This window comes from Pelophylax lessonae (genome assembly GCF_965119305.1).
Source record: "Pelophylax lessonae genome assembly, chromosome: 10".
NCBI lineage: Eukaryota > Metazoa > Chordata > Amphibia > Anura > Ranidae > Pelophylax > Pelophylax lessonae.
The window spans coordinates 3,291,888-3,318,472 of NC_138777.1; the positions used below are offsets into that span (position 1 = coordinate 3,291,888).

Genomic DNA, 26,585 nt, shown 5'->3' on the forward strand with positions numbered 1-26,585 from the left:
GATGATCAGATATGAATACATTGATCAGGAAAGATGATCAGATAGGAATGCATTGATCAGGAGAGATGATCGGCTGGGAATACATTGATTAGGAGAGATGATCAGCTGGGAATACATTGATCAGGAGAGATGATCAGCTAGGAATACATTGATCTGGAAAGATGATCCGCTAAGAATACATTGATCAGGAGAGATGATCAGCTGGGAATACATTGATCTGGAGAGATGATCAGATATGAATACATTGATTAGGAAAGATGATTAGCTAGGAATACATTGATCGGGAGACTTGATCAGCAAGGAATGCATTGATTAGGAGAGATGATTGTCTAGGAATACATTGATCAGCAGAGATGATCAGACATGAATACATTGATCGGGAGAGATGATCAGATATGAATACGTTGATGGGGGCAGATGATCAGCTAGGGATACATTGATCAGGTAGAGATCAGAAAAATTTACATTTTTCTAAATAAAATTTTTGTGATATTTCGATATTTTGGTTAAAAATACATTGAAGTCAGTGGGGAGGATGAAGTGCCCAGTGCTTGCCTCAGGGGTGAAGGCTCCTGGGGGAAATACTGAGGACGGGGGCTGTGACGTTTTCAGGAAGCTATGTACAGCACCCTGCCGGCCCCTCCCACCAGCCATGATCTGCCTGCATTGCATAGAGAAAAACAGAGACCCAGTAGTGATGTCACTGGAACTAAAATAAAGTATGTAATAAAAATGGAAAGGTTTTTTATTATTTTTTAAATGCCAATATAATGTTAATGAAAGGATACAAGCAGATTAAAGTTCAGCTCTTTGCCTATGATGTACCAGAACACCCGGATCCACCCTCCTGGACTCCCATAGATTGTATGATAGACATGTGTGGTTTGTTTTGTTATGAATTGAAATTTGAACAAATTTTCATTACTCGGAGATTCAAACCTATCTGAGTTTCCTAAATCACAATAGTAACAAATTTCAAAATAAATAAATTAAAACGAAAACAAATTATCCGAATTTGAATATGAATTCTTATTCAAAAACTAATTCAAATTCAAAAATAAAATTGCAGTAGAAGTGGAAACATATTGCAATTAATACAGTAAGGTATAAAAGTGAAACTGATGACTGCTTATAATAAAATAGAATAGAATAAAATGGAATAGAACAGAAAATAAGGGAAAATAATAGAACCAGTGGCGGCTGGTGCTCAAAATTTTTTTGGGGGGGGGGCAAAAAGAAAAATGTAATAGGTATTGCTTCGCGCCAAAAAACGCAGTAAAAAAATTGGGTGACTTTGAAGCTGTGCCCCCTTCAATGCAATGAACACTGTGCTGTGCCCCCTTCAATGCAATGAACACTGTGCTGTGCCCCCTTCAATGCAATAAACACTGTGCTGTGCCCCCTTCAATGCAATGAACACTGTGCTGTGCCCCCTTTCAATGCAGAGACCAGCGTGCGTGCCCCCTTCAATGCAATGAACACTGTGCTGTGCCCCCTTCAATGCAATGAACACTGTGCTGTGCCCCCTTTCAATGCAGAGACCAGCGTGCGTGCCCCCTTCAATGCAATGAACACTGTTCTGTGCCCCCTTCAATGCAATAAACACTGTGCTGTGCCCCCTTCAATGCAATAAACACTGTGCTGTGCCCCCTTCAATGCAATGAACACTGTGCTGTGCCCCCTTCAATGCAATGAACACTGTGCTGTGCCCCCACAATGCAGAGTTCAGCGTGCATGCCCCTTTCAATGCAGAGCGCCACAGCATTGTCCCCAATCACTGCAGAGTGCCACAGCATTGTACCCCAATGATTGCAGAGTGCCACAGCATTGTACCCCAATGATTGCAGAGTGCCCACAGCATTGTCCCCCAATAAATTCAGAGTGCCCACAGCATTGTCCCCCAATAAATTCAGAGTGCCCACAGCATTGTCCCCCAATGATTGCAGAGTGCCACAGCATTGTACCCCAATAAATGCAGAGCGCCACAGCATTGTACCCCAATAAATGCAGAGTGACACAGCATTGTACCCCAATGATTGCAGAGTGCCACAGCATTGTACCCCAATAAATGCAGAGCGCCACAGCATTGTATCCCAATAAATGCAGAGTGCCCACAGCATTGTACCCCAATAAATGCAGAGTGACACAGCATTGTACCCCAATGATTGCAGAGTGCCACAGCATTGTATCCCAATAAATGCAGAGCGCCACAGCATTGTACCCCAATAAATGCAGAGTGCCCACAGCATTGTACCCCAATAAATGCAGAGTGCCACAGCATTGTACCCCAATAAATGCAGAGTGCCCACAGCATTGTACCCCAATAAATGCAGAGCGCCACAGCATTGTCCCCCAATAAATGCAGAGTGCCCACAGCATTGTCCCCCAATAAATGCAGAGTGCCCACAGCATTGTACCCCAATAAATGCAGAGTGCCCACAGCATTGTCCCCCAATAAATGCAGAGTGCCCACAGCGTTGTACCCCAATAAATGCAGAGTGCCCACAGCATTGTCCCCCAATAAATGCAGAGCACCACAGCATTGTACCCCAATAAATGCAGAGTGCCCACAGCATTGTACCCCAATAAATGCAGAGTGCCCACAGCATTGTCCCCCAATAAATGCAGAGTGCCCACAGCATTGTACCCCAATAAATGCAGAGTGCCACAGCAATGTACCCCAATAAATGCAGAGTGCCCACAGCATTGTCCCCCAATAAATGCAGAGCACCACAGCATTGTACCCCAATAAATGCAGAGTGCCCACAGCATTGTACCCCAATAAATGCAGAGTGCCCACAGCATTGTCCCCCAATAAATGCAGAGTGCCCACAGCATTGTACCCCAATAAATGCAGAGTGCCCACAGCATTGTACCCCAATAAATGCAGAGTGCCCACAGCATTGTCCCCCAATAAATGCAGAGTGCCCACAGCGTTGTACCCCAATAAATGCAGAGTGCCCACAGCATTGTCCCCCAATAAATGCAGAGCACCACAGCATTGTACCCCAATAAATGCAGAGTGCCCACAGCATTGTACCCCAATAAATGCAGAGCACCACAGCATTGTACCCCAATAAATGCAGAGACCAGTGTGCGTGCTCCCTTCAATTTAATGCACTTACCTGGCGGCGGCGGCGGCGGGTTCTTCCCTCCTCGATCCAGTCCGTCCTCTCTGCGGCGGCGGGAAGGAGAGCGGCTTCTCCCTCGTCCTCCGAGCGGCGGTGACGGTGAGTGACTGACTCACGCACCGGCACCGCCCCCATTGTGACGTCAGGGATCGGATGTCCTGGATGATAATTGGTCCAGGCTGGAGACTGGACCAATCACAGCCAGGATATCCGAAAGTGGGGGTGTCCAATCGCAAGGACTTGCGCTCGGGTTACGCCCCCAGAAGGCTGCCGATCGGCGCCTCTTCTGGGACGTAACCCCAGCCCCCCCCCCCCTAGCCACCACTTCCATTACAGAGGCCGGCGAACCCAATTTTTTTTTTTGTAAAACTTTATTTGTTCGCATTGTCATTTTTTTTTTTTTTTTCTTTTTTTTTTTTCTTTTTTTTAGGGGTAGGGGGGCGGCGCCCTGGCGCCCTCTCTGCACGGGCCGCCACTGAATAGAACAGAAAGGAATAGAAAAGAAAAATGAATAGAATATGATAAAATAGAAAGAATAAAGCAGTCTTCTGAAATTCAAATTCGGATCGATACAACTTTTTCAATTCGACTTTGAATATTTTCGAATCTAGTCGAAAACGAATAAACTAAACTAAACCATTTTTGTTATGAATGCAACAAAACAAATTTAGTAACTTAACCACTTGCCGACCGCCCGCCGCAGATATACTGCGGCAGGCTGGCTTGGCTGCATGAATAGCCATACCTGTATGGCGATCCACAGGAGCGATCCGTGGGGGCGCATGCCCCCATTAGACAGCTGGTAAGCTGATTCCCGGGGCCAGCGGCCGCCATTGCCACCGGCCACCCGCGATCGCTCCCGGCTGAGAGAGAACTGCGGTCTGCGGTAAACACAGCAGACCGTTGCTCTCTCAGAAATCAGCACAGAGCGCCTGTGATCCTCCTATTTAGGAAAACAGGTACCTGCATTAATTCCACAAGCCCATCCCCCTCACAGTTAGAGAGCACCCCCTAGGGACACGTTGAACCCTTTGATTGCCCCTGGAGTTAACCCCTTCCCTGCCAGTGTCATTAGTACAGTAAAAGTGCATATTTTTAGCACTGATTACTGTAGTGATGTCACTGGTCCCGCTAAAAATGTCAAAAATGTCAGTTAGGGGTCTGATCTGTCCGCCGCAATGTCGCAGTCCCGCTAAAAATCGCAGATCACCGCCATTACTAGTAAAAAAATAATAAATAAATAAAAATGACATAAATCTTTCCCCCTAGTTTGTAGATAACTTTTGTGCAAACCCATCAAAATACGCTTATTAGGATTTTTTTTTTTTTTAACCAAAAATATGTAGCAGAATACAAATTGGCCTAAAATTATGAAAAAAATAGATTTTTACATTTTTTTTTAAATTGGGAATGTTATATAGCAGAATGTGAAAAATATATATATATATATTTTTTTTTTCAGAATTGTTGCGCTTTTTTTGTTTATAGCGCAAAAATATAAAAATCGCAGAGGTGATCAAATACCACCAAAAGAAATCTCTATTTGTGGGAAAAAAAGGACATCAATTTTATTTGGGTACAGCGTCGCACGACCGCGCAATTGTCAGTTAAAGTAATGCAGTGCCGAATTGCAAAAAATGGCCTGGTGATTAAGGGGGAAAACCTTCCGGTCCAGAACTGGTTAATGAATTAATTCGAATCGAGTCAACAACAAATAAACTAAACCATTTTTGTTATGAATGCAACAAAATAAATTTAGTAACTTAATGAATCATTCCGAAACAAAACAAATTTTTGTTCTGCACGTGTCTATTGTATGATGAATATTTTTATTTCTCAAGTACACAATGTTACATTTCCACATTATAACATTTCCTGGCGTCCTCTTAGGAGAAACCATTGTACAGCTGTGACCTGAACTCCACACACAATCATATATTGCTCCTGAACTCCATACACATCATATGAAGGATTCCCCCAATGTGACCAATCAGAGGAGCCCGCACATCACACATTATCCTTCTATCGCCATCTCATCTCCTATGGCAGGTGACACATTGTTGTGTCCGGGTGATTGTGGTGTCAATGACCGCTGGTGTCCCGATGGACCTTTGACCCTCCCGGCATTCCAGCCTGTCCGGGGGATGTCTCCACCTATGTCAGTAAATATGGTGTCTTCTGTCCGAATGTCCAGGATAAGGGAGAGTTTCCGAAGGAAGGAGAAATACAGGTACTTTTATATGTCACTGGGGGGGGGGGGGGACCCAGAGGGCCGGTGTGTCCAGTCTTATCCCGGCCCCCACCCAAAAACTGAAATATCTGTTTAGGGTCATCTGGAGGAATTATTTATGATGGGAGGACATCAATCTTTTGGGAAGATTAGTTTCCAGCTGTTTTACATTTTTTTATGAAACTGCTTTGGGTGACTTTTGTTCTCATTTCCACCAGGGGGGATAATGATCCGGGGTGGTGGTGATGATGGTGGTGATTGTGATGGTGGTGGTGATGATGGTGGTGATGATGATGATGGTGATGGTGATGATGGTGGTGGTAAATAGTGATGGTGGTGGTGGTGGTGAATGGTGATGGTGGTGGTGAATGGGGATGGTGGTGGTGAATGGTGATGGTGGTGGTTATGGTGGTGACGGTGGTGTTGGTGATGGTAATGGTGGTGGTGAATGGTGATGATGGTGGTGGTGATGGTGGTGGTGAATGGTGATGATGGTGGTGGTGATGGTGGTGGTTATGGTGGTGATGGTAATGGTGGTGGTGGTGGTGGTGGTGGTGATGGTGGCGGTGGTGATGATGATGATGGTGGTGGTGGTGATGGTGGTGGTGGAGGTGATGGTGATGGTGGTGGTGGTGATGATGATGGTGGTGGTGGCCATGGTGATGGTGGTGGTGGTGATGGTGGTGATGGTGGTGGTGGTGATGGTGATGGTGGTGATGGTGGTGATGATGGTGATGATGATGGTGGTGGTGGTGGCCGTGGTGATGGTGGCAGTGGTGGTGGTGATGGTGATGGTAATGGTGGTGATGATGATGATGGGGGTGGTGGTGATGGCAGTGGTGGTGGTGGGGCCTATAAAGGAGATCATCCTACATGGCTGTATGACAATGAAAATCTCCAACCCGTCACAGGTACTCATTACCATCTGTCTGCCTCCTACTAGGATTATTTTTTATTACTTTGTAGAAGTTTACTGCCTCTGTGATCCTGATACAGTTCTGATTGGCTGACATGTTGCTGGGCAACACAGCTTTATATTCATTGTCATTAAAATGGAAGTAAAGCATAAACCTTTCCGTTTTCATTACACACCTTATTTTTATCCTAGTGACATGATCACTGGGTCCCTGTGCTTCTCTATGCAATGCAGGCAGATCATGGCTGGTGGGGGCTGTCAGTCTGGAGGAGTGGGTGTTCATAGGCAGGCTGTATTTACATAGGTAACACCCACATGTGATGCTGAGCCTCCATGATTGAAAGAGTTGAAATCCAATGAATGAAAGGGGCAGGGCCACGGACAGTCAGGCTGGGGAGGAAGGGGCTAGATCGGTGGTCTCCTAACTGTGGCTTGAGGGCCAGATGCAGCCCTTTGCTTGCTTTTATCTGGCCCTTGGGACAAATTTTCTCCCACTGACACCAATGATGGGGCACTATTCCCCCCACTGACACCAATGATAGGGCACTATTCCTCCCACTGACAACAATGATGGGACACTATTCCTCCCACTGACACCAATGATGAGACACTATTCCTTCCACTGACACCAATGATGGTGCACTATTCGTCCCACTGACACCAATGATGGGGAATTATTCCTCCCACTGACACCAATGATGGGGCACTATTCCTCCCACTGACACCAATGATGGGGCACTATTCCTCCCACTGACACCAATGATGGGACACTATTCCTCCCACTGACATCAATGACGGGGCACTATTCCTCCCACTGACACCAATGATGGGGCACTATTCCTCCCACTGACACCAATGATGGGGCACTATTCCTCCCACTGACACCGATGATGGGGCACTATTCCTCCCTCTGACACCAATGATGGGGCACTATTCCCCTCACTGACACCAATGATGGGACACTATTCCTCCCTCTGACACCAATGATGGGGCACTATTCCTTCCACTGACACCAATGATGGTGCACTATTCGTCCCACTGACACCAATGATGGGGCACTATTTCTCCCACTGACACCAATGATGGGGCACTATTCCTCCCACTGATATCAATGATGGGACACTATTCCTCCCACTGACACCAATGATGGGGCACTATTCCTCCTACTGACACCAAGAACGGGGCCCTATTCCTGCCACTGGCACCAATGATGGGGCACTATTTCTTCCACTGATACCAATGATGGGGCACTATTCCTCCCTCTGACACCAATGATGGGGCACTATTCCTTCCACTGATATCAATGATGGGGCACTATGCCTCCTACTGACACCAATGATGGGGCACTATTCCTCCCTCTGACACCAATGATGGGGCACTATTCCTCCCACTGACACCAATGATGGGACACTATTCCTCCTACTGACACCAATGATGGGGCACTATTCCTCCCTCTGACACCAATGATGGGGCACTCTTCCTCCCACTGACACCAATGATGGGGCACTATTCCTCCCTCTGACACCAATGATGGGGCACTATTCCTCCCACTGATACCAATGATGTTGCACTATTCCTACCCCTAATGCCAAAGTTGCACTGTTTACTTCCACAGACACCAGGACAATTTGTACTTCCAATGGCCACAGTCCGGCCCCCCTATTTAATACACCTATTTGCCTCCAAATGTTTAATAATAATGGAATAGTCAGTAGAAGTTTGATAACTTTCCGCAGTGCCGGGTGCGGCGAGGGGCTCGTTGTCTGTTTCCATGGATACGGGAGAGCTGAGAGGCCGCTGGAGTCATCTTCATCCTGAAGTGTCTCTGGTATAGAGGACTCTTCGGTGAGATGGGGATCGGGATGAGGGTTGTTCTGAGCCGACTCCATGGAAAATTCTGAGCTTCCAGTTTCCGTGGAAACACGCAGCTGAGGTCACACTGTAAATTTGGAGCGCTGCTGCCACCTTGTGTTTCCTGATGATGCAGCACCTTGGAGGAGAACTGGTTACTTTTATTGTTACATTGTTCCAGTTCTTATTATCATAGTATAAACAACAAAAGAACCTCTATGTGGAGCGCTGGGGGATGCGAGTATGTTCAGCCCAATCATAGTACATGTGCTCACACTTACTGGCTGTTATAAGTGGGCTGGTAATTGTAGTTCCACAAAATGGAAACAGTCACCATGATAACAATAAAAGATTTATTGTAAGCCAAATATAAATGAGAGTTCCAAAGAAGCCGCGAATGGCTGTAGGCAATGTATGACAAAAAACAATTGTTCATGAACCATCACCCTGAACAATGATGCCCATAGGACTCCACATGTCAAAAACCGCGATCCGGTGAGTATGAGTGCTGCCGGCACTGGGGAGTTACAGTTCATTGAGGGAACCATGAATGCCAACATGTACTGTGACATACTGAAGCAGAGCATGATCCTCTCCCTTCAGAGACTGGGCCGCAGGGCAGAATTCCAACATAACGACCCCAAACACCTCCAAGATGACCACTGCCTTGCTAAAGAAGCTGAGGGTAAAGGTGATGGACTGGCCAAGCATGTCTCCAGACCTAAACCCTATTGAGCATCTGTGGGGATCCTCAAACAGAAGGTGGAGGAGCGCAAGGTCTCTAACATCCACCAGCTCTGTGATGTCATCATGGAGGAGGGGAAGAGGACTCCAGTGACAACCTGTGACGCTCTGGTGAACTCCATGCCCAAGAGGGTTAAGGCAGTGCTGGAAAATAATGGCGGCCACACAAAATATTGACACTTTGGGCCCAATTTGGACATTGTCACTTAGGGGTGTACTGACTTTTGTTGCCAGCGGTTTAGACATTAATGGCTGTGTGTTGAGTTATTTTGAGGGGACAGCAAATTTACACTGTTATACAAGCTGTACACTCACTACTTTACATTGTAGCAAAGTCTCATTTCTTCAGTGTTGTCACATGAAAAGATGGAATAAAATATTTACAAAAATGTGAGGGATGTACTTACTTTTGTCAGATACTGTATATATAATGATAGTATGGGATGTATACTGCATCCAAAGGACAGGAGGCATACAACAGCCCGTTAAGGCTGAGTTAGCCTGAACTTATCATGATTGGTGGAGTATAGATGCTCACCTCACAATATAATCATAGGAAGAGGGTGGCCAAGGTTGGAGTGTTGGTTGCATTATATGGCTGTTAGCATTCGGGGGGAAAAGGTATCCAGCTTTGTCCAATATCACTCGTTGTGTCAAAGGTAGGGCAATTGTAAAGCACTGTACTCTCTCCCAAGAAGGGTTTCCCAGTATGTGATAAATATAAAGAGCCATTAAGTAACCAAAAGAGGATCTTAACTACTCATAAAGTGTATAATAGGGATAGACTGATATGTTTTTTTCAGGGCCGATACCGATATCGATATTTTGGTCACAACGTATCGGCCGATATTTTGTACATTTAAAGTTTTAAAAATTAAAGAAAATTTTTGACACAAATCTGGTACTGAACATGTTAATATTTGTTTAATGCTTAATGGCTGGCTTGTTGGCACCCTGTGGTGGGTGGCTGGCTGGCTGGCACCCTGTGGTGGATGGCTGGCTGGCTGGCACCCTGTGGTGGATGGCTGGCTGGCTAGCACCCTGTGGTGGATGGCTGGCTGGCTGGCACCCTGCAGTGGGTGGCTGGCTGGCACCCTGTGGTGGGTGACTGGCTGGCACAGGGGCTGTGGGTGGCTGGCTGGTACAGTGCCTGTGGCTGGCTGGTACAGGGCCTGTGGGTGTCTGGCTGTCTGGCACCCTATCTGTGGGTGGCTGGCTGTCTGGCACCCCATGGCTGGCACAGGGGCTGTGGGTGGCTGGCTGGTACAGGGCCTGTGGGTGGCTGGCTGGCTGGTACAGTGCCTGTGGCTAGCTGGTACAGTGCCTGTGGCTGGCTGGTACAGGGCCTGTGGGTGGTTGGCTGGCTGGCACACTCCCTGTGGCTGGCTGGTACGGGGTCTGTGGGTGGCTGGCTGGCTGGCACACTCCCTGTGGCTGGCTGGTACAGAGCCTGTGGCTGGCTGGTACGGGGTCTGTGGGTGGCTGGCTGGCTGGCACACTCCCTGTGGCTCGCTGGTACAGTGCCTGTGGGTGGTGGCTGGTACAGTGCCTGTGGCTGGCTGACTGGCTGGTACAGGGCCTGTGGATGTGGGTAGCTGGCTGGCACCGAGCTGCTGTGGGTGGGTGTATGGCTGTGATACTCCCGTTAGACTAGTCTCGACTCCAGACGAGGCTTTCCAAGGTGAGGGAGGCAGCCTAAGAAGGCAGAATGACGTCACAAAAATATTGGCAATATCAGCCAGTTCCGGGGCCGATACTGATATATTGGGGAAAGTGCATATCGCTTTGCCGATGATCGGTCTATCCCTAGTGTATATAGTAAAACTGACACTAGAATAGAGGCAAGGATAGAGATAGAGCGGAGCCAAACAAAATAATCCACATACCAAGGTCACCAAGGATCACCACTGGTCCTGCACATAGAGTTAAATGGTGGTGTCTGATGCTGAACAAGGCCCACAATTGCGCCCTATATGTGCGTCCCGGTCGGGGCTTCCACGCTCGCCGCAAAGGCGTCTCCCGACCCAGCCGGTCTGAAGTAGCACATCGCGTATGCGCGAACGATTGATGATCGCTCGCCCATAGAGCCTGCTGGGATGGAAAAGCTCACTCACAAGTAGGCACCACCGGGGCACAGCGTCACCTGGTGTAACCTCCAGACGCCGCAACCACTATCCCCAGACCTGGAAAGGAGATGGAGACAACTAGGCTGCGGCTTTCCGGCCGCACATATGCCTCTTCTTATATAAGTAATGGCGGTGATCAGCGACTTATAGTGGGACTGCAATAGTGCAGCGGGCAATCTGACACTAACTACCATTGGGTGGGAACTGAATAACTCACACTGACGTCACTAATGACACTAATACAGTGATCAGGGCTAATACTATTCACTGTCACTGTACTAATAACACTGGCTGGGAAGGGATTAACATCTAGGAGCAATCAAGGGGTAACTGGGTGCCTAAAAATGTGTCATATGTGCTGCTTTTACTACTAGATGTGACTGATAGTTTTCCCTGCATTGCAGAGAGGAAAAAATCAACCACATCTCTGCTCTGTGTACAGAGCCCTGTGTTGTTAGTAAACACAGAGCTCTGTGCTGTGATTTGCTAAGCTGATCAGCAGGTCCCAGCCAAAAATCATTTGCCAGAAACCCCGCTGATGGGTTTTTGCTGTACTGAAGCACAGCACAGATGGGGTGGCACGGCGCGACGCGCGCCCCCTACCCGGAAACGCTGGATCGCGTACATGTACATGATTTGGCACAAAGCGGCTGCCCTGACGCTGAATACATGGGGCGGTCCACAAGTGGTTAAAATGTTAGGGGGAAGATCTCACCTCTTTCCCAGTAAAGGTGGGACCTTCTTAACCCCTTAATGCCGGCTGAGCGCAAATATGCGGACTCTCGGCGGGTGGGCCTTGGCGCTGAGCTGCCCTGCGCGCCTCAGGCACAGTTACCAATGGCTAACAGAATGCTCCCGATCGCAAGCAGTTTTCTGATCATGTGACTGCTGTGACAGCCAATCACGGCGGTCACATGATCATAAACATCCTAAACTCCTTAAAGGGCCAGGAGGCGCCGGCTCCAAGGGGTTAATTATTTATATGCAGGCTGCTAGAAGATGTTGCTATAATTTCTCATCACAAAGTCCGGCATTCTTTGGTGACGGTCATGTGAGCATCGGGGGTTAAATGTTTATTTTCGGGTTGGAGACACACGTTTTCAAAGAATAATATTGATTGCTAAATGATTCAATACATAAATAATTTAAAGGTGAATAAAGTGCTGTAAGGTGCTAGATGCATTAAATACACATTTTAACCCCTTCTGGACTGGAAGATTTCCCCCCTTAATGACCAGGCCATATTTTGCGATTCGGCACTGCGGTACTTTAACAGGCAATTGCGCCGTCGTGCGACGCTGTACCTAAAATAAATTTACGTCCTTTTTTTCCCACAAACAGAGCTTTTTTTTGGTGGTATTCGATCACCTCTGTGATTTTTATTTTTTGCGCTATAAACAAAAAAAGAGCGACAATTCTGAAAAAAAAAAAAAAAAAAAAACAATATTTTTCATTTTCCGCTATATAACATTCTCAAAAAAAAATTTTTTTTTTTAAATCAAACTTTTTTTTACATTTTAGGCCAATTTGTTTTCTGCTACATATTTTTGGTAAAATAAAAATCACAATAAGCGTATTTTGATTGGTTTGCGCAAAAGTTATCGCGTCTACAAACTACGGGAAAGATTTATGTCATTTTTATTGTTTGTTTTTTTTTTTACTAGTAATGGCGGCGATCTGCAAATTTTTTGTGGGACTGCGACATTGCGGCGGACAGATCGGACCCCTGACTGACATTTTTTGCCACTTTTGGGGGGACCAGTGACATTACTACAGTAATCAGTGCTTAAAATATGCACTGTCACTGTACTGATGACATTGGCAGGGAAGGGGTTAACATTGTGGGTGATCAAGGGGTTAAATGTGAGCCTAGGGGAGTGTTTCTAACTGTGGGGGGGGGGGGGCTTGTGAAATTATCATAGAGACATGCGATCCTATATAGAAGGCGCTCTGTGATCATTCCAGAGAGAAGAACGGTCAGCTGTGTTCACAACATCCGACCGTCCTTCTCTCTCAGCGGGGAGCGTTTGCGGGTGTCAGGTGGCAATTGGAGCCTCCTGCCCTGTGCATCGGCTTCCCCGCTACCAATTGGGGGCAGGAGCGCCCCCTAGCTGCCTGCGCGCAACCCATGTAGAAGGCCCGCACTACTGCAGTAAAAAGGCGGCGGGCGGTCTGGAAGCAGTTAAAAAAAGTACAACAATATATAAATCCATTCATTGATTCATTGATGGGTCTATTGATGACACTCGGGAAGGTGGGTGAAACGCGTTGACATAACTTTCAGCTTACCTTAAGCATCTACTTCACTTCCTGTCTCCTCATGGAACGCATGCAAGACAGCGTTCCAGGAAGTCTATTGTTACTGACTTACTGCACTTTTTTAATCTTCCTTTTTGTGAGTATATTTGCTACTTGCGCTATTAAATGGGATTTTAACCAATTTCGGACTGCCCGCCGCATATATACCGCAGCAGGCTGGCCTTCCTGTGCGAACCGCTGTAGGTATACATCGGTCGCGCGCCTGCAGCTAGGGGGCGTGTGCGCTCCTGCCCCCACTCGGCAGTGGGGACTCTGATGCACGGGGCAGGCGGCTCCAATTGCCCCCTGACACCCGCGATCGCTCCCCGCTAAGAGAGAAGAACGGTCGGATGTTGTAAACACAGCCGACCGTTCTTCTCCCTGAAATGATCACAGAGCTCCTGTGATCCTTCTATATAGGAACACATGTCTCTGTGATCATGTCACAAGCCCCTCCCCCATACAGTTAGAAACACGCCCCTAGATACACATTTAACCCTTTGATCTCCCCTGGGTTAACCCCTTCCCTGCCAATGGCATTATTACAGTAACAGTGCATATGTATAGCACTGATTACTGTAGTAATGTCACTGGTCCCCCCAAAAGTGTCAAAAATGTCAGTTAGGGGTCCGATCTGTCCGCCACAATGTCACAGTCCTGCTAAAAATCGCAGAGCGCCGCCATGACTAGTAAAAAAAATAAAAAAAAAATAAAAAAAATAAAAATGACATCACTCTTTCCTCTAGTTTGTAGACGCGATAACTTTTGTGAAAAATCAAAATACACTTATTGCGATTTTTTTTTTACCAAAAATATGTAGCAGAAAACAAATTGGCCTAAAATGTTAAAAAATTTAGATTTTTACATTTTTTTTTTTTTTATTGGGAATGTTATATAGCAGAATGTGAAAAATACTGTTTTTTTTTTTTTCAGAATTGTTCGCTTTATTTTTGTCAATAGCCCAAAAAAATAAAAATCGCACAGATGATCAAATACCACCAAAAGAAAGCTCTGTTTGTGGGAAAAAAAGGACGTCAAATTCCTTTAGGTACAGCGTTGCACGACCGCGCAATTGTCCGTTAAAGTCACGCAGTGCCGAATCGCAAAAAATGTCCTGGTCATTAAGGGGGCAAATCCTTCCGATCCAGAAGTGGTTGAACAGAACTTCACTATAATTCTTTTATTTTAATTGGGCTGAGCCCACTAAGGAAATATCATTTGTTATCTGAAGTGAGCGTTTCTTTCTGGATGACACCCAGGATTCCATATTCACCATTAAAGCTACATTTGACCCAGAGATTGCACCCCTACTCACCCAGATACCCTTTATTTCTGGTGAGTAGGGGGTGCAAGAGGGAAGTTGTGGCACCTTTCACCTTTGCACTGATGAGCACCTTCCAGGCAGTGGTGTATTTTGGTTTTGTGCTGCCCTAGGCAAGACTAAAATTGGGCGCCCCCCTTTCCCCTCCATGTAAAATTTCCCCACTCCTTTTTTAACCGATGTGACTCCATCCAAAACTGAAGGAGTACAAGTCCCAGCATGAACCCCAGAGATCTCATGGGGGGGGGGGGGTGAGAGGGGGCTAGAGAGAGAGAGGGGTGTGTGAGGGAGGGAGAGAGAGGGGGATGAGAGAGAGAGGGATGGGTGAGGGAGGGAGAGAGAGAGGGGGGATGAAAGAGAGAGGGGGGGTGAGAAAGAGAGAGGGGGGAATCAAAGAGAGAGAGAGGGGGATGAGAGAGAGAGAGAGAGAGATGATGAGAGAGAGGGGGAGTGAGAGAGAGAGAGGGGAAAGAGAGAGTGGGGGGGATTAGAGAGAGAGGGGAAAGAGAGAGTGGGGGGGATTAGAGAGAGAGGGGAAAGAGAGAGTGGGGGGGATGAGAGAGAGGGGGGATGAGAGAGAGGGGGCATGAGAGAGAGAGAGAGAGAGAGATGATGAGAGAGAGGGGGAGTGAGAGAGAGAGAGGGGAAAGAGAGAGTGGGGGGGGGGATTAGAGAGAGAGGGGAAAGAGAGAGTGGGGGGATTAGAGAGAGAGGGGAAAGAGAGAGTGGGGGGGATGAGAGAGAGGGGGGATGAGAGAGAGAGAGGGGGGTGAGAGAGAAAGAGGGGATGAGAGAGAGGGAGGAGGATGATAGAGAAAGAGAGAGGGGTGAAAGAGAGGGAGGTGAGAGAGAGAAGAGGGGGGAGAGAGAGAGGGGGTGAGTGAGAGAGAGAGGGGGGTGAGAGAGAGGAGGGTGAGAGAGGCGGTTCTAGCAACCAGTGGCCAATATAGTCTCAGGTGGAGGGGATTGGCTTTTTTGCTGCCCCCCTGCAAAGTGCTGCCCTAGGCCTGGGCCTTGTTGGCCTAGGCCAAAATACAACACTGCTTCCAGCACAAAGAAATTAAGCAACACAAGCACTGTTTGAACACTTTTGCACATTTTTTTGGACATTTCATGGACTTTTAACAATATATGAATTATTTTACAATTGATTAATTTCTTTGAGCACTTTTTTTTTTTTACAATTTTTATATATACTTTATATTTTATATATATATATATTTGCATGTTTATTACAATGCATATTTAATGCATCTAGCACCTTACATCATAGCAATTTTAGCACTTTATTCACCTTTAAATTATTTATGTATTTAATCATTTAGCAAGCTCTGTTATTATTATTTTTTCTTTTCAGTCTATTTCCCCATTGGGTGAACAGCAGCTGCTCATTGTCTTTTATTCACTACCCAAGCGCGGGTTTTTTTTGTATAATTATAAAGAATAATATTATCGTTGGTACGGGAACGCATGTCAGTGAGAAAATATCATTTTTTTTTTTTTTTTATCATTTACACTATCAATGGGTAGTTCAGAGTTAAAAATACTTTATTTCATTTATACAAAATAAAAATTAATATCGCACGTCACTTAGTAAACTTTTAATCAACTAAAAAAAAAAGAAAAAAAAACAGAACACAGCGCACTATAAACTTCCTTTAAATGCCACAGAAACCAACTTCCATTTAGAATCACTGGCCCTTTAAGTGCTATGAAGCCAGAAGAGATAAGGCACTTAATGGGGCTTTAACCATCCAGGAGAATTGCCTATAAGCCATAAAACAAATAATCGCGATGAAAATATCTGCGATGACCTCACAGCGGCTGCAGATTGTTCTGGGATATTATCGCTCGCTAATGGAGCTGACATTTTCCTGCAGATAACATAATGGCAGGGGGCCTCCGGTGAGATAGACTGCCCCGCCATTGCCATGTTAAAGAGGGAAGTGACCCTCGGGGCAGCAAACTGTTTTTCTTACCATTTAGGGGCCCCAAGGCCATTAAAATGCCACTGTAATGGGACAATTCCTGGCTAAAGAGCAATTATCAGTGAAATTAGCCAATAGCAGGATATTAAATTTACTTTGTATCCAGAACGCTGTGTACCCACCAATGACATCGGCTACAATGTAATCTGTTCTGTGTTCCTACTGAGATATAAAATACACCAAAATTTACCATAAAACCAGCAGGCAGGACAGAGCCGCATTATTACCTCTATACCAGAAGAGCTTACACTCTAATGTCCCTCCGCAGTCAGTCACACACTATTATTATTTTATACATTTATATAGCTCTGACATATACCACAGTGCTGTACAGAGATCACTGAGCCAATCACATCAGTCTCTGCACCAGAGGAGCTTACACTCTAATGTCCCCTCCCCCACAGTCACATCAGTCTCTGTACCAGAGGAGCTTACACTCTAATGTCCTCTCCCCCACAGTCACATTATTATTATACATTTATATAGCGCTGATATATATTGCAGGCTAAAGCTTTTGATCGGGTCAATCATGAGTACCTATGGCTGCTTCTTGGAAAGTATGGCCTTGGAAAGTATGGCTTTGTTGATTGGCTAAAGACTTTGTACAGAGGGGCTAAAAATTTTTTTGCTTGTGAATGGTTGGATTGGACGGCCCTTTGAGGTTTGCTCGGGTGTGCGTCAAGGGTGTCCTTTAAGTCCTCTGCTATACGTGTTCACAATCGATCCCTTCATCAGGAGGTTAGGGAGCAGACCATTGTGCACCTTTGGGCATTCCTGGTGAGCCCCATTTGAGGGTTGTGGCCTATGCTGATGATGTGTCTGTTTTCATATCTGGGACAGAGGAGGCGGAGGAGGTGGTCTCAGTGATGGAGCAGTATGCTGAGGCATTCGGCTTAAAGATCAAGAGTAAAGTTTTCTGGATGGGAGCGGAAGGCGATGGTTTTGAGCTTCCAGGCACCTTCCCAGAACCCGGGCAGGAAATTAAAGTTTTAGGCATCACATTTGGTCCTGGTGTATACGGCTTTGCAAATTGGGAAAGCAGGCTACAAGATGCCAAGGTTGCCAGCTGGAAGGAATGGAAACTCTCTTAAATGGAAAGGATTAAAACTTATCTGATCCCAGTTTTTCTGTATGTCAGCTTTGTCTGTGTTTTGCCAGTGTCTCTCTATGCAAGGATCTACAGCTGTTTCTTCCAGCTGTTATGGGGGAACAAACTGAATCTCATTAAGAGCTCTGTAACCTACCTTCCCATTTGGATGGGTGGCCTAGGTATGGTAAACCCGGTGGTACTTTTTTCTCTGATGTTATTGAAACATAATTTCGATAATATGCTGACAGAGGAACCGCCTGCCTGGGTTGGTATTTTTCATTCCTAGTTTAGGCCTTTTCTGAGAAGCTGGGAGAATGGTGGGCCAGTGAAAAATCTGAGGGTCCGACATGGTAAGCTCCTGGCTTATGTTGCCCCATGCCTGAAAATGCTTTGGCAGTAGCGAGTGACGCCGGAGAAAATGAAGTCTCTTCCCAGGAAGGCCCTGAAGAGGAGGGTTGTTGAATCTGCCTTTAGCAAGCCACTGGCCTTGAGGGATTGCCCAGGCCCTGTTATGAGGGAGACTCTGTGTTTGAATAATCTGGAGAGAATCCCTTTAAAGTTTCAGGATTTGGCCTGGCTCTCGTTCCATGGTAGACTCTATGTGAAGGGCAACTTGAAGCATCGCAGTGTGGAGAACCGTCGTTGTCCAAAAGTGGACTGTGGCGGTGTGGATGAGACGATGGACCATTTCTTGCTTCAGTACCCTTTCAATATAAAAGTCTATTATAAGAGAGTGGGTGGGGCTCTGGGTATCCCTTTCCTTTCCCACTTGAGATATACAGAGTGGTCGTACGGGTCTTTTGAGACACATCTGGATTTTGATTTTGAGACACTTTTTCTAGTTAGTTTAGTAGTCTGTTACTTCACGTGGAATGCACGGTGTCAGGTTTCCACTCTGAAAAAAGTCCTTCCTGTCGAGGTGGTGGTGCACAACATTCTGGGTGAGGTTGGGAAGATTTGTCTTGAGAAGGACAGGTGGTGGCCGGGAGCCTGCACAAAGGCATGGAGGAATGTCAGGTCCCCGTAGCTGCTGTAAGTCTCTGGGTGTGTGGCTTTTTTTTCTGTCTTTTCACGTCCCCTAGATTTTTATAAGATTGGATTTTTGAAAAAAGGCTGCATGCATGGGATAAATGTGTAATCATTTCTTAGCCTGAGGGGGTGTTTAGGAGGAGGTTAGGGCTTTGTTGAGTTTAGTCATGATAGTAACAATTTGCTGTTTCTATGCTGATGTAAGCTATTTTTGTTTATATATTTATTTATTTTGTATATATGTAAATATGTTTTTATTATGCTTGTGAGATTTTTAATAAATAAAAATTTACACTCTAATGTCCTCTCCCCCACAATCACACATTATTATTATTATACATTTATATAGCTCTGACATATCTTGCAGCGCTGTACAGAGATCACTGAGCCAGTCACATCAGTCTCTGTACCAGAAGAGCTTACACTCTAATGCCCCCCTCCACAGTCACATCAGTCTCTGTACCAGAGGAGCTTACACTCTAATGCCCCCCCCCCCCCCCCACAGTCACATCAGTCTCTGCACCAGAGGAGCTTACACTCTAATGTCCCCTTCCCCACAGTCACATCAGTCTCTGTACCAGAGGAGCTTACACTCTAATATCCCCTCCTCCACAGTCACATCAGTCTCTGTACCAGAGGAGCTTACACTCTAATGTCCCCTCCCCCCACAGTCACACGCTATTATTATTATACATTTATATAGCTCTGACCTATACCGCAGTGCTGTACAGAGATCACTGAGCCAATCACATCAGTCTCTGTACCAGAGGAGCTTACACTCTAATGTCCCCTCTCCCCCAGTCACATCAGTCTCTGTACCAGAGGAGCTTACACTCTAATGTCCCCCCCCCACAGTCACATCAGTCTCTGCACCAGAGGAGCTTACACTCTAATGTCCCCTCCCCCACAGTCACATCAGTCTCTGTACCAGAGGAGCTTACACTCTAATGCCCCCCCCCCACAGTCACATCAGTCTCTGTACCAGAAGAGCTTACACTCCAATGTCCCCTCTCCCCCAGTCACATCAGTCTCTGTACCAGAGGAGCTTACACTCTAATGTCCCCTCCCCCACAGTCACATCAGTCTCTGTACCAGAGGAGCTTACACTCTAATGCCCCCCCCCCCACAGTCACATCAGTCTCTGCACCAGAGGAGCTTACACTCTAATGTCCCCTCCTCCACAGTCACATCAGTCTCTGTACCAGAGGAGCTTACACTCTAATGTCCCCTTCCCCACAGTCACATCAGTCTCTGTACCAGAGGAGCTTACACTCTAATGTCCCCTCCCCCACAGTCACATCAGTCTCTGTACCAGAGGAGCTTACACTCTAATATCCCCTCCCCCACAGTCACACGCTATTATTATTATACATTTATATAGCTCTGACATATACCGCAGTGCTGTACAGAGATCACTGAGCCAATCACATCAGCCTCTGTACCAGAGGAGCTTACACTCCAATGTCCCCTCTCCCCCAGTTACATCAGTCTCTGTACCAGAGGAGCTTACACTCTAATATCCCCTTCCCCACAGTCACATCAGTCTCTGTACCAGAGGAGCTTACACTCTAATGTTCCCCCCCCCACAGTCACATCAGTCTCTGTACCAGAGGAGCTTACACTCTAATGTTCCCTCCCCCGCAGTCACATCAGTCTCTGCACCAGAGGAGCTTACACTCTAATGTCCCCTCCCCCACAGTCACATCAGTTGCTGTACCAGAGGAGCTTACACTCTAATGTCCCCTCCCCCACAGTCACATCAGTCTCTGTACCAGAAGAGCTTACACTCTAATGTCCCCTCCCCCACAGTTACACACTATTATTATTATACATTTATATAGCTCTGAGATATACCGCAGTGCTGTACAGAGATCACTGAGCCGGTCACATCAGTCTCTGTACCAGAGGAGCTTACACTCCAATGTCCCCTCTCCCCCAGTCACATCAGTCTCTGTACCAGTGGAGCTTACACTCTAATGTCATATGGTTAGGCTCGGTGTTCTCCTGCTGCTCTGTGTCTATAAATATCCTCACATTAGGAGTTGCTGGATGGAAGATGGAAGTGTGCGCCTCTCTGCCGCTGTGACAACTCTCCGTATCTCAGCTCTGCCAGGCAGCTGATATTTTAAGATACAGAGAAATGGGTCAGGGCTCCTCTGTACAGGATGGTGGTGTGTTGGTGGTATTTTTAGGGTGTTTTATTTTTAGTTGTAGTTGTAGTGCTTTGCCTATGGGACATATTCACACCCCTAATCTGAGAGAAGGAAAACAGAAGGAGGATGGTGGTGTTAGTAGAAGGAGCGCACAGAGAAACCCTTTATAGTAAAGATGAGGGAAGAAGGTCACCAAAACCGGATTTAAAGCAAATACAGCCAATCCACAGGGATCTGATTCACTGCAGAGCCATGGTGGTCAGATATTGGTGGTAGAACCATGGTGGTCACATATTAGTGATATCATCAAGGTGTTCAGATATTGGTGGGAAGAGCCATGGTGGTCACACGTTAGTGATAGAGGCATGGTAGTCAGATATTGGTGTTGAGCCATGGTGGTCAGATATTGGTGTTGAGCCATGGTGGTCAGATATTGGTGTTGAGCCATGGTAGTCAGATATTGGTGATATCATCATGGTGGTCACATATTAGTGATAGAGGAATGGTGGCCAGATATTGGTTATGGAGTCATGGTGTTCAGATACTGGTGGTAGAGCCATGGTGGTCACATATTAGTGATAGAGGCATGGTGGTCAGATATTGGTGATTTCATCATGGTGGTCACATATTAGTGATAAAGGAATGGTGGTCAGATATTGGTTATGGAGTCATGGTGTTCAGATACTGGTGGTAGAGCCATGGGGGTTAGATATTCCCTGCAAGGCCAAGATGGTCAGATATTGGTTGTAGATCTATAGTGATTAGATATTTTTCATGGAGCCAAGGTGGTCAGATACTCATGGGGAAATCTCACCATTGTGGGAGGGGCAGAGACGCAAACTACTGCAGGAAATCTCACCATTGTGGGAGGGGCAGAGACGCAAACTACTGCAGGAAATCTCACCATTGTGGGAGGGGCAGAGACGCAAACTACTGCGGGAAATCTCACCATTGTGGGAGGGGCAGAAACACAAACTACTACAGGGAAATCTCCCCATTGTGGGAGGGGCAGAGACACAAACTACTGCAGGAAATCTCACTATTGTGGGAGGGGCAGAGACGCAAACTACTGCAGGAAATCTCACCATTGTGGGAGGGGCAGAGACACAAACTACTGCAGGAAATCTCACTATTGTGGGAGGGGCAGAGACGCAAACTACTGGCCCTTGGGCCCTGATTCAGACATCCTGGCTGTACTATGAATAGATTGGAGTTGGTATTTTGGGGGTGACACGTGATTGGAAAGGTCACCGGGGACGCTCTTGCTAGGGCGATGATAATTACCAATCAGATAAGCCGCTTTTCCCTGACATCAATAAGCTGCACTATCCGCCTCGCTGAGATGTTAATGTTCCCCAGAATGGGGTGGCGGTGTCTCTCCGGCGCGGCTCGTGTCATTTGGAGTGTCAGCGCGCCTCCCATTATCACTTCCTGCGGAGTAATCTTCTCCCCGCACGCAGGAAGACCTTGTTTTTCCTCCACTTTTTGTCTTATCTCCGCAGCCAGAAAACCCGAGTTAATGTCGCCTTAATTGGAGGAATTATATGGCTGGTAAAGTTTACAGCAGAGCTCCCGCCGTGTCTGTTCTCGCCCGGGAAGACAGCGCTAAAGTTCACCGCGTTCAGACGCCATTCACCGAAGTGCGTGGGAAGAGCAAAGCTACGCCAGGGTTATGTCTACTAAGTTAAGGTGGCAGTCACAATGGTAGAAGCTGCTGCAAGTCAGATAGAGCCCACCTCATCCAGCATCATCTAGCCCTTTTCTTCCCAGCCTGACTGTCCCTGGCCCACTTCTTTTTATTGATTGCATTTGACTTCTTTTAATCAGTACCGGGACAGGGTTGTCCAGCAAAAGGGTAAGAATCCTGAATTGCGTCCCCCCCCCAACCCACTAATAATATAATACCCTGCGCCCAGTTTTTGCCCCTTTGCTTCACTGTGCCCAGGGCAATTTTCCCCCTGCCCACCCCTTGTTCTGGGCCTTGCGTTTAATCATGGAGGCTCAGCATCACATGTGGGCATTACCTATGCAAATGAAGCCTGCCTGGGACTGCCCACTCCTCCAGACTGACACCCACCCATTAAGGCATTTTGATATTTGCATAGCTCCTCCCACTGCTTGCAACAGTACTGAGGCTCTTGAGAGGAGTACTGAGACATGGAAAGGGGCTGTGATGTTTTCAGGAAGGTATGTACAGCCCCCTGCCGGCCCCTCCCACCAGCCATGGTCTGCCTGCATTGCATACAGAGGAGCAGAGACAGAAACGGAAAGTTGTCATTAGCAAGCTGATAAAAATTTAGCTTTAAGGACCCCCCCCCCCCCCAAAGCGCACCACCACCAACCTGTGAATTCTCCTGTGAGATTCATGTATTGCAGCCCATGAGGTTCATTATAACATATTTAATTGATCTCTTTAAATCTTCAGCTTCCATTAAAATGATTTCTGGTGATCCTGCCTTGTTCAGGCACTTCCTGTTATAGGGTGACAACATTCTGTCTCCCAAAAAAGCTCCAGCTTTGTCACTAGGAGTGCCACCTTTTCTTCAATCAAACCCGAACACTTCAGCAGCGCACAGCAATTGTTTTTTTAATAGTATAAACTATACATATATTTTGCGATCAAATAACATTTCTAGTCATATGAAGTTAATCATAACAGTCCCCCTTTACATATAAATCCACAGAGTTGCCTTTTTACATCTGAATCCACAGAGTTCCCCCTTTACATATAAATCCACAGAGTTCCCCCTTTACATCTGAATCCACAGAGTTCCCTCTTTACATCTGAATCCACAGAGTTCCCACTTCACATCTAAACTCACAGAGTTCCCCCTTTATGTCTGAATCCACAGAGTTCCCACTTCACATCTAAACTCACAGAGTTCCCCCTTCACATCTGAATCCGCAGAGTTCCCCTTTTACATCTGATTCTGCAGTGTTCCTCTTTTACATCTGAATCTGCAGAGTTCCCCCTTCACATCTGAATCCGCAGAGTTCCCCTTTTACATCTGATTCTGCAGTATTCCTCTTTTACATCTGAATCCGCAGAGTTCCCCTTTTACATCTGAATCCGCAGAGTTCCCCTTTTACATCTGAATCCGCAGAGTTCCCCTTTTACATCTGAATCCGCAGAGTTCCCCTTTTACATCTGAATCCGCAGAGTTCCCCTTTTACATCTGAATCCGCAGAGTTCCCCTTTTACATCTGATTCTGCAGTGTTCCTCTTTTACATCTGAATCTGCAGAGTTCCCCCTTTTACATCTGAATCCGCAGAGTTCCCCTTTTACATCTGATTCTGCAGTGTTCCTCTTTTACATCTGAATCTGCAGAGTTCCCCCTTTTACATCTGAATCCGCAGAGTTCCCCTTTTACATCTGATTCTGCAGTATTCCTCTTTTACATCTGAATCCGCAGAGTTCCCCTTTTACATCTGAATCCGCAGAGTTCCCCTTTTACATCTGAATCTGCAGAGTTCCCCTTTTACATCTGATTCTGCAGTGTTCCTCTTTTACATCTGAATCTGCAGAGTTCCCCCTTTTACATCTGAATCCACAGAGTTCCTCTTTTACATCTGAATCTGCAGAGTTCCCCCTTTACATCTGAATCCACAGAGTTCCCCTTTTACATCTAAATCCGCAGTTACCCCTTCACATCTGAATCCACAGAGTTCCCCTTTTACATCTGATTCTGCAGAGTTCCTCTTTTACATCTGAATCCACAGAGTTCCCACTTCACATCTAAACTCACAGAGTTCCCCCTTCACATCTGAATCCGCAGAGTTCCCCTTTTACATCTGAATTCATAGAGTTCCCCTTTTACATCTGAATTCGCAGAGTTCCCCTTTTACATCTGATTCTGCAGAGTTCCCCTTTTACATCTGATTCTGCAGAGTTCCCCTTTTACATCTGAATCCACCACCCATAAAAGTGATCCCGCGGTGAATCCACCACTGAGACCACTTTTATGTAAAAGCGGACCGCACACCGTGTAAGAAAATACTGGGGTTATGGCTTCTAATTGCTATCTGCTATCTGCTGCCATAACTCCGGTATTTACCGTCAAAGTAGTGATGTAAATCTGTGGTGGGTGGTCTGGAAGTGGTTAATTAGCGCGGCGTTATTGAGAACAATGTAGCGAGGATGATATTCTGCGTTGCGCGGTCTGTGACGCGTCGGCTCCCATCCATGGAATATTCGAATAATTTATGTGGGAAAGTCTCGGGATTCGGCTTCCGTTTGGCCGCGTCTCTTCTAAAGGTCACAGCGGCGCTTTTAATCTATTTCTAAGGCCGAGCGTCTCTCCAGCGCGTCTTTAATCTCATCTCCCCCGAGAAGTCGGAAATTAAGATGTGCGTTCATTAATCGTCTCCCCGCAGCGGGGGGCGCCACGCTCCTCGGAGGGGCAGGAAAACCCGTTCTGATGTTTATGAGATACAATCAATATTGGGAGAAGATAAACGGTTTTGGGCGCGTTGTTTGTTCAAGGTGCAAAATGAGTGGAAATTGTACGAAACGATGAATAAATTGGAACGCAAGATTTGTTTTGCTAATCCCCCCCCCTCCCCCCCCACTTGTATTAACAAAAATAAATGGAAGTCTTCATGTCCCCGCTCTTCACTTCAGCGTGACTTCCTCCTCCATCCAGCGTCAGGTCCCTGTCATTCCGCCCATTCCTGTGAGCACGGTTTGGTATTTACACCCCCCCACCATCCATAGGGGGCGCATTATCACACAGCCTGGGCTTACAGTAGTCATGGACTGAGCACCATTCACCCAGCATTGTTCAGACGTGCTACAAAGTTACAATGTACAGTCTGATCACTGGGGGAGGGGTGACTGAGGAAATGCTCCTCCTCCTTTTACAAAGTTACAATGTATAGTCTGATCACTGGGAGAGGAGAGACTGAGGAAATGCTTTCTCCTCCTTCTACAAAGTTGCAATGTAAAGTCTGATCACTGGGGGAGGGGAGACTGAGGAAATGCTTCCTCCTCCTTCTACAAAGTTACAATGTACAGTCTGATCACTAGGGGGGGGGGGGGGCTGAGGAAATGCCTCCTCCTCCTTCTACAAAGTTACAATGTAAAGTCTGATCACTGGGGGAGGGGAGATTGAGAAAATGCTTCCTCCTCCTTCTACAAAGTTACAATGTACAGTCTGATCACTAGGGGGGGGGGGGGGCTGAGGAAATGCCTCCTCCTCCTTCTACAAAGTTACAATGTACAGTCTGATCACTGGGGGAGGGGAGACTGAGGAAATGCCTCCTCCTACAAAGTTACAATGTACAGTCTGATCACTGGGGGAGGGGGAGACTGAGGAAATGCTTTCTCCTCCTTCTACAAAGTTACAATGTACAGTCTGATCACTAGGGGGGGGGGGGTGAGGAAATGCCTCCTCCTCCTTCTACAAAGTTACAATGTACAGTTTGATCACTGGGGGAGGGGGGAGACTGAGGAAAGTCATCAGGGGGGCTCTAGAGATCACTTTTTTGGGGTGCTAAAGGTTCCCCACCCCCTGTCGCCAGCGATGCCCGCATTGGTTCCTGGGCTCCCCTGTTTCTCCAGGACCGGTATGAAAGCTGGAGGAGATCAGACAACATTAATTCCCTCCTCTCTCTGATTGATGAACCCAGAAGTGACTTGTAGTAGATGACTTCCAGGTTCACAGCTGTCATTCCCCAGTTGCTGTAGCCCAGGATTCAGCTAATCAAG

At 46.7% G+C, this 26,585-nt stretch overlaps 1 protein-coding gene across 3 annotated transcripts in view; it reads left to right on the plus strand.

The window, feature by feature from the left end:
* Positions 1 to 26,585, plus strand: part of TUB (TUB bipartite transcription factor) — a 212,964-nt gene that overhangs the window by 42,505 nt on the left and 143,874 nt on the right. The window contains exon 1 of one of the 3 annotated variants that reach the window (XM_082269794.1): positions 5,262 to 5,361. The exons of the other annotated variants lie outside the window; for them this stretch is intronic. Coding sequence (XP_082125920.1) covers positions 5,276 to 5,361 — 86 coding nt within the window. The 5' untranslated portion in view covers positions 5,262 to 5,275. Of the gene's footprint in view, positions 1 to 5,261; positions 5,362 to 26,585 lie in introns of those variants that run through there. 3 annotated transcript variants of the gene reach the window in all.